This window comes from Miniopterus natalensis, chromosome 1 (assembly GCF_054644295.1).
Source record: "Miniopterus natalensis isolate mMinNat1 chromosome 1, mMinNat1.hap1, whole genome shotgun sequence".
Classification (NCBI taxonomy): domain Eukaryota; kingdom Metazoa; phylum Chordata; class Mammalia; order Chiroptera; family Miniopteridae; genus Miniopterus; species Miniopterus natalensis.
The window spans coordinates 57,751,507-57,765,804 of record NC_142081.1 but is presented as its reverse complement, the minus strand read 5'-3'; the positions used below and the strand labels follow the sequence as shown (position 1 = coordinate 57,765,804).

The 14,298-nt window shown below is 36.4% G+C and overlaps 1 protein-coding gene across 4 annotated transcripts in view; it reads left to right on the top strand.

Moving 5' to 3' along the window:
- Positions 1-14,298, top strand: part of TMEM62 (transmembrane protein 62) — a 30,831-nt gene that overhangs the window by 7,012 nt on the left and 9,521 nt on the right. For 3 of the 4 annotated variants that reach the window (XM_087821924.1, XM_087821937.1, XM_016212356.2), the window contains 6 exons: positions 562-703; positions 3,183-3,307; positions 3,453-3,575; positions 6,366-6,521; positions 8,066-8,225; positions 12,977-13,090. In XM_087821924.1, the coding sequence (XP_087678050.1) occupies positions 562-703; positions 3,183-3,307; positions 3,453-3,575; positions 6,366-6,521; positions 8,066-8,225; positions 12,977-13,090 (820 nt within the window). The remainder of the gene's footprint in view (positions 1-561; positions 704-3,182; positions 3,308-3,452; positions 3,576-6,365; positions 6,522-8,065; positions 8,226-12,976; positions 13,091-14,298) is intronic. The other variant, XM_087821933.1, reaches the window with a different exon arrangement.

The window sequence follows — 14,298 nt, the reverse complement described above, 5'->3', positions numbered from 1 at the left end:
ACACTTAAGGTGGTGAGGACTTTCATTACTGGATGTGGACCCTGTGTATGTTATCATATATTTTTAGGAACTGAAAAAGATTTACTGACCTTTACCTATACTATCATTTTTCTCCTTGTTTGATGACTTTACAAGTTTTTATTGCAAGATAATCCTCTGTAGTCCTATTTCAAGAAGTAAACACCTTTTGTATCTCACTGCACCAAGGATTTTACTGTGTACTTAATAGGACTTCATTACATTTTTTAATGATTGGTAAGTACCATTTCACTGGATTCTGAATGATCTCTTTTTAAATGTTTAGTGGGCTACTTAAAATCGCTCCCTACTTCTCTGCTTTACTTTTTGTTTTGGTTGCTGTCTCTGGAGACAATGGGAGAAATCTATAAAATTTCTTTTACAGTTTATCCATTGTGGATCTAGTTCAGTGTATTTATCAGATGAGGAAATTTCCTTTTTAAAAGAGGCAAAACATAGTGCAGTATTAGGGAAGGAATTTAAATGTATTCCATTTTGTTTTTTATGATTGCACTAAAACTTTTCTGTCTTCTATTTTTTTAGGAAATATTCTGCCGTACGTAGGGATGGCTCTTTCCATTATGTCCATAGTACTCCCTTTGGCAACTATTCTTTCATCTCTTTGGATGCCACCCCAAATCCAGGGCCTAAAAGACCCTTTAATTTCTTTGGAATTTTAGATGAGGTACAGTAAAAATCTCACTTCTCTTTGTAACTAACCTATTTTTCTCAGATACATGTGGCTCACTTAAGATTATCCTAGGTAAACAAGTCCTTATCTAGAAATATTTGAAAAAAATTTTACTGTGATTACATGTATGGCCAGAAGAAATTACTGGCTACTTCAGTACTATTATTATTACCCCTATTCTTGTCCCAAAATCTGGGAAAGAAGTACCTCACATTTTACATTTATTCAGTAAACATTTATTAAATAAGTAAATATTAAATAAATAAGACACACTTAGCAAGGCACAGGGCATACAGTTTTATATACTATATGGTATATTCCTAAATCCCTGCAGTTGCCATTTTTAACTGAAAGTCTCTCTCTCTATAGATATGTAAATATATAGATACTGGATTTTTAAAAAATTGATTTCAGAGAGAGAAAAGGAGAGGGAGAGAGAGACAGAAACATCTTCGATCTGCTGCCTCTTGCACTCCCCCTACCAGGGGTCAAGCCCGCAATCCTGGCACGTGCCCAGACCGGGAATCGAACCGTGGCCTCCTGGTTCATAGGTCGATGCTCAACTGCTGAGCCACACCACATGGGCAGATATTAGATATTGTTTTGAAAGACAATCCTTGAAATAAGTTTCTTTTAAAGTATTTTTTTGAAAGCTAGGTGAAAACTGTTGCTGGATTAAAACTGCCTGGAGAGCATACAATGGTGGGATAAACATCAAATAATCACACACACACACACACACACACACACACACACACACACACACACACACACACAGAGAGAGAGAGAGAGAGAGAGAGAGAGAGAGAGAGTCTGGAAAGTCACATCTGAGAACCTCTCATAATTTTTTGGTATACAAATGTCAACTCATTAAATGTTTAGTGAGCACATGCCCACACGTAAGATGTGTGTGCCTGTGTATAAGAATACAAAGATGATAAGGTCCAGTGTCTGGTCTCTTAAGATATTTAATCTAGTGGTGGGGACCAGCGCAGAATTAACTGTCATAAAAGGCAGAATTTACTAAGTGCTGAAAGAGATTCAAAGTGATACGAGGGTTCAAGGGGCTTGAAATCAAGTGAACAGAATATTGTCTGATGCATTATATTAGGTATTTTATTTAATGTAGGTGTATTTTGTTTCCTGCCTACCAAGTATCTTTAGACAGAGTTAACATGTTATTTTAAAATGTATTCCTTAGAATAATGTTTTTTAAGGTATGATTCAAGGATCATCTGCATGAAAATCTTCTGGAGTCTTATAAAATTAAGATTCCCAGGCTTTACCTAAGATGTATCAAACTAGAAACCCTAAGGGTAGGGCCCAGGAATTTATTGCTTTAAGCTCTTTACAGATAATATTAATATATATTTATATATGTACACGTTATTTTTGAAATCCACTTGAAGGATAATTTGCGTGCAATAAAATGCACTCATTTCAACTGTTTGAAGAGTTTTGATAAATGTCTATACTGATGTAACTCTCAGTACACTCAAGACAGGACATTTCCATCACCACACACAGTTCTCTTGTGAAATCAGTTTCCACCCCCTATCCCAGGGGACAACTGTTTGGTTTTCTATAAGCATAGATTAGTTTCACTTGCTCTAGAGTTTTACATAAATGAGACCATACAGAGTGTACTCTTGTATTTGGCTTTTTTTGCTCAATATAATGTTTCTGAGATTTATCCATATTATTGTGTGTATCAGTAGTTCTTTCTTTTTTATTGTCAAGTAGTATTCTGTTGTATGGATATATGCAATTTGTTGATGGTTTCTAATTTTTGGCTACTATGAATAGAGCTGTTAGAAACATTCAGGTACAAAGCTTTCTGTGGACATAATATGCATCTTGTTTTAGTATCACTATCCTCTTTATTAATTGCAGTGTGGTAGACAGGGCTGAAAAGGTTAGTAGTTTTTTTATTTTTATAAAGAATTTTATAAATTTTTAAAAATTGTGTAAGCTGCCCAGCTGGGTGTGGCTCAGCGATGGAGCATTGACCTATGATCAGGAGACTGTGGTTTGATTCCTGTTCAGGGCACATGCCCAGATTTCGGGCTCGATCTCCAGCAGGGGGCATGCAGGAGGCAACCGATCAATGACTCATCATTGATGTTTCTCTCTCTCTCTCTCCCTCTCCCTTCCCCTTCCTCTCTCTGAAATCAATAAAGATATATATATATTTTTAAATTGTGTAAGCTAAAGATTATTTCTGCCTCCTCATCTATCAAATGGGGATATCTGCCCTACTTAGCTCAGAGTTATTTTTAGGATGAAGTGAATTATATTGTATGTAAAAACAGTTTAAAACTTACAAAAGTCCATACAAGTCATCAATTAATAGGGTTTCAGCCCTAAACTTAAATATACTTAACATTATAATACTTCAAGGGAGTTGTTTAATCTATTGACATTAGATTTCAGCCTGAGACTAATTAAAGATCCTATTTTTCTTTCATTTCAGAAAAGGATGGAGGAGCTTTTATTGCTGTCAAAAGAAAGCAGTCGGAGCAACCACAGTATTTGGTTTGGACACTATGTAACATTTACTATTCTTTCTCCATCACCAGGAGTTCGGTCCATAATGAGGTGAGGCAGGCTTCCAAAATCAAAATTAATTGCTTTTAATAATTTTATGTTGCTCTGCCTATCTTGCTTTTCTGAATAAATATTTTCATTACTTTGCACCACAAGTTATCTTTGTTCATTATTCCATTTATTTTTTATTGGTTAGTTCAGCTACAGCTTATTTTTGTGGGCACCTCCATACACTCGGTGGACTGATGCCTGTTTTGCACACTCGTCACTCCCAGGGCACTTTGGAACTTGAGTTGGGAGACTGGAAGAAAAACAGACGGTAAGGGGTAGTTACCTCACAGAATAAAACTAGTACATGTTAAGTTTGCTAAAGCAGTAATAGCTTTCTTAGTGCTGTCGTGGGTAATCCCAGTTAAGGAAAAACTTGTGATATTTCTGGGTTTTTTGGTTTTTTTAAAATCTTTATTTATTTCAGAGAGAGGAAGGGGGAGAGAGAGAGAGAGAGAGAACCATCAATGATGAGATACTCGTCAGTGATCGGCTTCCTTCTGCACGTCCCCAACTGGGGATCGAGCCCCCAACCCAGCCATGTGCCCTGACCGGGAATCGAACCGCAGTCTCCTGGATCCTAGGTCGATGCTCAACTGCTGAGCCACACCCGGCCAGGCTGTTTTTGAAGTAATATATGTACCTGGCAATCTTTCTCATTATGCAGAAACCTTTTTGCAACAGTTATCTTTGCTGTCACTATGTTATGTTGGATCTTCAAGATACATCCATTAGGAAACAGTTCTCAAACTCTAGTGTGCCTAAGAATTACGGAGGACCTTAATAAAAATAAAAATTTCTAGGCCCTACCTCTAGAGATTTTGATTGTGTTGGTTTGAGTTAGAACCCAAGAAACTGCATATTTTAAAAGCACATCAGGTACTCTATGGACCACACTTTGAGAAACACTAGGACCAGCCCTGTTCAGGTAGCTCAGTTAGAGTGTTGTCCCGATACACTGGACTGTGGATTTGATCTCCAAACAGGGCACATACAAGAAGCAATCCATGAATGCATAAGTAAGTGGAACAACAAATCAGTGTTTCTTTTTCTCTCCTCTCTCTTTCCCTGTTTTTCTCCCTTCCTCTCTTTCTCTCTCTAAAATCAATAAATAAAATTTTTTAAAAAGAGAAACACTAGGACTAGGAATATGTAATTTTTCCCCTGAGTTGTATTGTATTTAATTTTTAATTTTTATTTTTTAATTGATTTTTAGAGAGAGAGGAAGGGAGAGGGAGAGAGAGAAACGTCTGTGTGAGAGCGTAACATTGATCATCTGCCTCCTGCGCACCCTGTACCTGGGATCGAGCCCACAACCCAGGCATGTGCCGTGACCGGGAATCGAACTGGAAACCTTTCGGTGCCCAAGACGATGCCCAACCAACTGATCCATGCTGACCAGGGGTCCCCTGAATTTTGTATCGACATTTCTAGTTATCGCTACAAGATGCTAGTGATTTAAGTTCTTCAAATAGATGATAGTTGGTTTTGTTAAGGTTAAAGTCTTTCTAAGAAGAAACATAACTTTTTTATAAAAAGCATGCAGTATAATTTAATATATAGGATGAACTATAATTTTGATAATAACTATTTAAGTGTATGAGCTTAAGTATAGATGAGTATCCTTTCATTGTTTAACTATTATCAATTGCTGTTTAGTTTATTAAAACTCAATGCCCTGAAGATATTAGGTACCCAATAAATATTTGCTGAGCTGAATATGTTTTCTTTCATTTTTAACTATTTCCATTAATTAAAAAGCAACTGTACCTTGCAGGTGGTACTTACTCATTTTAGTTGATTTTCTAGAATCTTTGTAAGAGCTACGTTTGAAGCCCGTAGTTAGTTGGCTGCTGTAATTACTTTGAGCTAAGACCTGTCTATTCATGACTGTGAGGCTGTGGGCTGGGCTGTGATTGCTTTGTACCAGACAGCCTTCCTAATCCTTGATCAGCCTCTTTATTTCTTATCAATACTACATTTACAAGTTAAGTGATATTAATTATGAAACCATTTTTTTTTTCTTTCTCTTCCCACCTGTTCTTTTGTGTTCCAACCCTGGGGTTTTATTTGGAGTTTTACTGAAAGGACCTAACGGTTACCTTCCCTTACTAAACATTTAAGTTGTATTAGTAAAATAGTTTTAAAAAACAGTAATCTTAGGCTAGGCTTTGTTGTGGATGCAAATAAACCTGTGGCTTAACACAACAGATATCTGTTGTTTCACTTATGTAAAGCTGGTATGAGTCAGGACAGTTCTCTTCCACGGGGTGACAGGGATTCGGACTTCCTTCGTCTTAAAAGGCCACTGCTTCAACACCTCAGTTCCAGGGCAGGGAAGAGAGCATGGAGAACTCACACCCACTCTTAAGTACTTTGAACCAGAAGTGTGATACATGTCACTTCTGTTCACAGCTCATTGGTCAGAACTGGTCACATAGTCCCAACCTAATATTAGGGAGACTGGGAAATTGCAGGGTAGCACATGGAGTATTTGGTGAGCACTGTTGTTTCTGCCATAGTTAATCATTTCTCAGTTCTAAAGGGTAGAAAATACAAAACTTTGGCTATTCTTTAATGAGTATTTATACATTTCATTGTGTATTTAGAAAATCAAGACAACTCAACTTTTGTTAATTTATTTGAAATTATAGAAATAAAGATTTAAAAGACAAGTGCAAGGTTTCTAATTGTGTTTATTTTAATATTTTATGTAGCATTGTTGATGGTATGAAGAATGTCAAATATTAGGCTTATGATGAATATCTCAGGTTCAAAATAGTCTTAAAGTATAGAAATCAAATGAATTAATTGAACAAGCATTTATTTAAAAATTAAAGAGTGCATGCTATGTACCAGACATTTTTCTAGGGCACAGTTAAATTTGTTGCTTCAGTCAGATCTCCGTTGTTGTGACAAATGTGAAGTATAAAGCAATTCATATTCAAATTCGTGATCTCAGAAAGTATACTTTTATATTTTGACATTTGTTCTGTATATAACCTTTATGCCTCTTAAAATACGAAGCGACTAAATTGCCTTATTGTCCTCTGGTCTCTAGGTACCGCATCTTTGCTTTTGATCATGACCTCTTTAGCTTTTCGGATTTGATCTTTGGCGAGTGGCCTGTGGTTCTTATCACCAATCCTAAGTCACTCCTCTATAGTTGTCCTAAACATGAACCACTAGAAAGAATCCTTCACTCAACACACATCAGGTATGTAGAACATTTTCAGAATTTACTTTCAGTTTGATATTGATGGAGAATAAATCATTGTGACTGCATTCCCATGTAACAGTTATGAAATGCCCCACTTTAGTTGTCTCAACAATCTAAACATTATGTAAAGATAAATTGCTTACTGTTTTGTTCCAATGCAGTTAAAAAATATATTTTAGCCTTGGCCAGTGTGGCTCAGTTGGTTGGAGTTGTTGTCCCATACACCAAAAGGTTCTATTTCCAGTCAGGGCACATACCAGGTTTTGGGTTAGATCCCAGGTTGGGCCTGTGTGGGAGGCAACCCATCGATGTTTCTCTCTCCATCCCCCCCTTCCTCTTTCTAATATATGTGTATGTGTGTGTATTTTGTGCTGAAAGTTTAAAAACCATCCAGAAACCTATAATCCTACCATTATTACTTTTGTGTATTTTATCCCACCTTTTTATTTGCATGTTGTTATATTGTTATAATGTACATACTCTTTTGTATTCTACTTAAGAATATTTACATTATATATCAGAATTTTTTTTTCATTTTGCTACACAGCCTTCCAAAAAAGCAAAAGCTATATAAACCTGTGGAATTATTTAGTTGCCATGTGAATATGACAATGTGAATTAAAGAGACAACCTTTCTCAAACATTAAAAAAATATGTTTTTTATTGATTTTTAGAGAGAGAGGAAAGGAGAGGGAGAGAGAAAGAGAAACATTGATGTGAGAGTGGAACATTGATTGGCTCCCTCCCACATGCCAGCCACTGGGGATTGAGCCCGCAACCCCAGGAATGTGCCCTGACCAGGAATCAAACCAGTGACCTCTTGGTTCATGTGTTGATGCTCAACCACTGAGCCACACTGTCCAGGACCCCAATTACTTTTTAAAACAAATACTAATTTATATGTTACCAGGCCGTATGAGTGCCAATTTCACAGCACCCTTATCAGCATTGGATATTGTACTTTTAAAAAGATTTACTACTTAGTCTGGAAAAAAATGGTATCAAGCTGTTTTAATATATTTTTTGATCATTAGTTAAGTAAAACATCTTTCAGTCAGGTTTTTTGATAGGCGCTGTATATCACATTTAAGCATTACTTTCTCTGGGGCCTTAGCCTGATTTGTGACATTGCTTCTTTAGTGTAGAATAGAAGAATCAAATGAATGCATGGGAACCAAGTAAATAGATGGTAGGCTTGACATTGGATTAACAAAGTGCGATGCCTAACCTCTATTCTCTTCCTATGAGGAAAACTAGGACTTCCGGAGTTTCTTCAGAAAGATCTTTGGGTCTAACCCAGCTTGATTTATCAAAAGAAAATTGATTTTCTTTTCTAAAAAGTAAAAGAATAGTTTCTAATTTCCTACCAGTTCAGGTTTGCTGAATTATGCAACTCCAAAAACCACGTTCAGAAAGAAACCAGAGCATATGAGTAGTGGTCCCTACAACTGCACCATGTGATGGTTCTGTCTGTACTTGTTCTCCTTTATAAAAACAATGACAAACACCTAAAACCATGTTTTATATGTGCTCTATTTCAGAGTCTTGGCCTTTTCCTTAACCTCCATTACTTCTGTCACTGTTAAGATTGATGGAGTTCATATAGGGCAAGCTAGTCATTCATCTGGCCCTATTTTCACACTGAAGTGGGACCCAAGAAACTATAGTGATAGGACACATAACATAGAAGTAATCGTCCAGGTAAGTTAGTAATTTTCAATTTGCTGTATAAATGTGATTAGGCTATAACCACACTGAACTCTGATTTGGGTGGGTTTTTTTTCAGTCAGTTGGTAAAGATGAAACTAAGTTTAAATAAAAATTTGGATACATTGAATTTAGTATGCTCTGAAAATGGGCACTCAGGAGTAATTCTACTATGAGACTAAAAACTGAGCAGAGGAAAAAAGGAATGTGCAACTACTGTCCACAGCCCCCCCTGTTCTAACTTCAGGGAATTATTCTTTTGTTTTCTTTCAACTTTGGCCCCAGTGTCTTTTAATAATGGGAGAAAATTCACCAATATACCAAAAGATAATAGAATAAGTCAGAAAACATGTATTTATGTATCCATGCCTTTTATTGCTGTCTCCAAGTATAGGAAAATTGTTTCACTATTTCGAAAGCTCTAGGGAGGAGAATTTTCTAGGCAGTAAAGGATTTTTTTGTTTGGGAGTATGCATTCATAGCATATGCAGTCATAGTCTGCCTGGCATTTTTCTGATACAGCCTGGTGGGCATTTAATTCACTAGCACCTGCCAGAGTGAAACTGATCACTGTTACCAAAACAGAGCAGTTTCATTAACATTATGAAACTTTTTAAGGGATAGATTGTGCTCAGAAATTAGTTTCAAAAAATAAAATTTGTCAATTTCTACAATTTTATGATTTGATGACAGTTTTTAACTATTTCATCTAATATTAAGTTGGTTTGAAACATAGAGTAATCCTTCAGAAAACACATGAAATTGTTTTCTTTTTTGTTTGTTTCTTTGTTGGTTAATCCTCACCCGAGGATATTTTTTCCATTGATTTTTAGAGAGAGTGGAAGGGAGTAGGGGGGGAGAGAGAGAGAGAGAAACATCTATGTGAGAGAGACGCATTGACTGGTTGCCTCCGCACGTGCCTCAGCTAGGGTGGGGGGTCACACCTGCAAGCCAGGTACTTGCCTCTGACCAGGAATCAAACCCACAGCCCTTTGGTGCGAGGGCCGACGCTCTAACCCCTGAGCCACACCGGCCAGGGCATGAAATTATTTTCATTACTTTTTTTTTTTTTTGTCACAGAGAAGGATTTTGAGCAGGAAAGAGCTGTTAAGGAGATGCCCGACACTTAAATTCTTTACTTAATCCATATCACAATCCTATATGGTGGGTAGCTTTATCCCCAATTCATAGATGAGGGAACATGAGAAGGCACTTTGCAGTGCTAGAGGCTTTGAAGCGTTCTGCTTAGGGGGAAGAAGAAATACACAGGGAGGATGTGAAAGGGGTGATGGCTGGGGATGAAGTCTCAATGTCTTTCATATTAGAAGTTGGTCATTTTAAAAAGGCTTGAAGGTATAAGTGCACCTAGAATATTCCCTGTATTCACAGCCATAGGGAAGAAGTAGGAGCAACCATACGAGATCTGCTCACTTTAGGAGTGGGGAACCCCCCAATCCTTGGATTACTTCAGAATCTCAGCTTCTGTAGTTTTATGGAAAAAAAACAAAAAACCTTATTCATATTCCTTGAAACATTTCTGGCCATTTATTTGAATCCTTAGTAAAAATGTGAAATCACATATACTTTTTATATGTTTAACATTTCTTGCAACATTATTGAGGTATAATTTACATACAAATTATATGTGTATTTAAAGAGTACAATTTGGTGAGTTTTATCATGCATACACATCCTTGAAACCATTACTATAATCGGTGTGATACATCTTGTGCCCTTTTGTCACCGCCTTCTTTCCACTCTCATTTCCAGGCAATTTGTTTTCTGTCTGTATGTGTATAACTTTAAAAAATTAGTCTACTGAATATGAAGTAGGGAACCTGGTCCCCTCACTCATCAATGGGAACATTATGTCCTTTTAAATATGGTTTACTGTATAGATAAGTCTGAGAGAAAAATCTGTGAGAGATCGCATCAATTTATTATCTTGTATTTTACCCACTAGGTGTATTCATTGAATATAGATTCTGGGCTGCCTACTAACAAACATTCTCAGATCAATTCTCAGTGTGGTTCTTGAACTAGTAGCACCAACATCACCTGGGAACTTGTTGGAAATGCAAACTCTGTTTCTTTCTCAAACCTATGAATCAGAGACTCTGGAGATCGGAGCCAGCAATCTTTTAACAGTCAATCCCTCCAGGTGATTCCGATATGCACTAAAGTTTGAGAACCAGTACTTTAGACTGTTGCGTCTACTTTGCCAATTTAAATACTAGAAATTTCTATATCTCAAAATTAAAGAAAATCTCTGCTTTAAAGCAAATACTTATCATTTAAAGTAAGAATATTTTGAGTACAGTTTGATAAATACCAGTAAAGATTCTTTTCACTATTTAAAAACTTTTGTATGATGGGAAATTTTAAAAATATATGAAAGAGATAATACTATAATGGATTCCCATGTATCCATCTGTTAACTTAAACAGTTATCAACTCATGACCAGTCTTTACTCATCTATGCCTGTACTGTAGGAGCTCCAACCCAGGGAGCACCACACTGTTCTTTGCTAGTCCGAAAAAAATCACAGGGGGACCAGAGGGAAAAGGCATAGCCTATATTATATCTATGGAAGACCTGATGGCGGCCAGTCGGGTGTTTCCACACTTGGCCAGGGTAGGCTAAGGGGCTTATCTAGCAGAGGGGAGAGGGAGAGGGAGGGAGCCGTGCTGGGAAAGGCTTGCGTGCAGACCAAGGCCAAACAGAGAGTCTGATGAGAGGCTTATTAGCTGTCAGGGACGTGGGAAACACTTGGATCTGTGCTGCTCTGCTCCTGTGGCCACTGGCCAGGCAGGCACCTTTCCACTGATTGGGAGGGGGAATTGGGCTATATCTTCCCTTGACCCTACAATACTCCATGCAGTTCTCTCCCTCCTGCACCATGATGTCATTTTACATGTAAATATGTCAGTATGAATCACTAAAAGATAAGGACTGTTTTTAATAATGAAACCATAATATCATATTACACCTGAAAAATTAACAGTAATTCCTTAATATCAAACTGTCCAACAAGTGTTCAGTTTTTCCAATTTGTCATATATTTCTCTCTCTATATAGTGCATTTGGTTGGTTCAAATCAGAATCCAAACAAGGCTCAAATACTGCATTTAGCTGATTTGTCTCTTCAGTCTCTTTTAATCTATATTTCCCCTCTCACCCCTCCTGGTTTTCCCCCTTACAATTTATTTTCTTTGGAAACTGGATCTTTTATCTGTAGTTTCCTATGTTCTGGATTTTTGCTGTTTAGATTTGAGTCTGTTTGTTTTTCAGCAAGAATACATCATTTGGTGTTTTATGCTTTCACCATAAGACTATAATATCCAGTTGTCTCTTTTAGTAATGTTAAGATTGATCAATGTATTCAGGTATTGTTAACCTTATCTAATGATGTGCTGGTAAATATTTAACAACCAACTTGGAGGATGCTTGGTGGTGGGGGGGACTGCTTTGTAGCATTTCCCTGATTTATACCAATTTCCATGGTATAAATATTCCTACCAACACAACATCAACTGGCTTGCAAAATTTCTGAAAATTTAACAATTGGTCCTTGTGAGCCAGTAAAGCCAGCTCCAGCAAACTGCTGGCTTATCCCTCCATTCATTAGGAAGTACCCAATCAGCATTTCACTGAAGAGTTTTTAGCAGCTATTGATGATCTTTGCCTAGATCCATTATTTCATAGAGTTATAAAATGATGATACTCAAATTGCTACTCCTTATTATGGGAGTGTTAATTAGAATAGTCCCGTAAAGAAAACATTTCCCTTATCTTTTTGGCACCCAGATACAGAGTTCATATAGGAAAGGCAGGATAAATTCTTAATTCTTAGTCCCCCACCCTCCCTTTTCTAAACCAGTTCTCAGAATAATGAGTTGCTTCTCTAGCATCTGCTAAAGATAAGCAAATGAGTCTTCTATGGTATAGATGAATGGTATGTTATGAATTCAATGTTAAAAAAACATATGGTGGTATGTTTCAATCCATTGCATTTATTCTTTTTGATGCTCAAATTGTTCCATCTTTGGCTAGTGGGAGCCTCTCCAAATTGGCCACTAAGTCCTTTAATATAATCCTAGTAGTTTGTGTTAGTTTTTTTTACTTTCTGGTATGACAAGATATTCCAAGCTCTTCTTGTGCATTTCTTACTCAAGAACTGGAATCAGCCATTTATTATTATTATTATTATTATTATTATTATTATTATTATTGTTTTTAATGATTTGAGAGAGAGGGGAAGGGAGAGGGGAGAGAGAGAAACATCACTGTAAGAAAGGAACATCAGTTGGTTGCCTCCTGTACACAAGATCAAACTCAGAACCTTGGTATGTGCCCTGACCAGGAATCGAACCCTTGACCTTTCAGTGCATAGGTGATGCTCCAACCAACTGAACCACACCAGCCAGGGCTGGAATCAGCCGTTTTTCTAAAGAGCACTGGTTCCTTGTTGTGAAAAATGGTCTTTTGAGACTACGATTGGCACCAGCCCAGCTAGCTCACTGCTATTGGGTTTGTTTTTACTTCTAGGCCTTTTCAGTGAACATAGGGGAATACAGATTTTTTAAAAAGAGAAAATATATTGTGAGTACATGGCAATATTTTTAATTTGAATCTAGAATGACAAGGTTTTAAAGAAATTTTCTATGTAAAGTGCTTGTAGGAAGAATAAACAAATGGAAAGAAAGTAGCATGAGAGTTACTCCTCTGCTCTGTTTCTAACTAGGATTCCGCTGGAAGAAGTAAGAGTGTTCGCCACATATTTTCTCTTCAAGAGGATAATCAGCTCCGATTTGACCCTCTGGCATCATTTATTCTTCTTACTGACCACTGCATGGTGGTGAGTAAATTCAACCTAATGTTATGTGTGTTTCTACTGGATTTGGTAGGTCCAAAGTCCCTAAATAACCATGTGATGAGAACGCTGGACCTTATAAAATGAAAAGTTTAGTTATTCATATAGAAGAATAAAGTGCTTTTAAGTTGAATTAAAAGAAACAAAGGCATGGACAAGTAATACCTGTTTTGGGACCTGGTTCTAACCAATGCCATTAAACCAAGATAACTAAGGGAATTGTAGGGACTGTGCTAAGTCAGATTATAGATCTTTTTAAAATAATATTTCTCCCTACATAAATAATACATGCTAAATGTAGAAAACTTGGAAATTTTAGAGATAAAGTAAAACCATTCCCACATCATTCTTTTATCACACTACCCATTATAACCATTGTGTTTGTCATTATGATACCTGTTTTTCTCTTACATACATTTGTATAAGAGTTTGTAATATAAAATGGTAAATAGGCTTTTAATTCTCTTTTGCTGTCTGATGTTTTTCCATGTAGGAATTTGTTTTGACTCATATCAATTTATATTATTTAGTGACATGATGTTTATTGACTGCATTGTATTGTCATAGATACACCTTAACTACTTGCCTATTGTTGGGTGTTTGTTTCCAGTTTTTCCCTCTACTATGTAAATACTGCTTGTAAGTTTTTGCATAGAGAAGTTTTGGGGGATAAATTCCTAGAAGTGAACTGCTGGGGAAAAGAGTAGATACATTATTCTATATACTTTATTTATTATATAATTACATAAATTACTTATTATTTATTATTTTCATTGTTTTTTGTCTATCCTCCCTCAGTAAAATATAAGCCCTATAAGAGCAGGGGTCTTTATCTGGTATGCCTAACACAGGTCCTCAATAAATATTTCTTGAATGAATAAATGGTGGTTTTTTTGTTTTGTTTTTAGCTTTTAATATACATTGTCAAATAGTCTACCCTATTTCCCTCAGATCACACCTATCCTGGGTATTAACATAAAGTATACAAAAGATATACATTACAATGTTAAGAAGAAAATTTTAAACTCCTTTAATTTCACCTCCCAGAGATAATTAGTGCATATTCTCACAGACTTAAAATGTGAATTATTTTAATTTGCTTTTATTCCATGTGTGATTGCGTTTTTTAAAACTGACTATCTCATTTGTACAAATATTTTTGTGTCTCATTTTTATAATTTTTTTTGTCATTT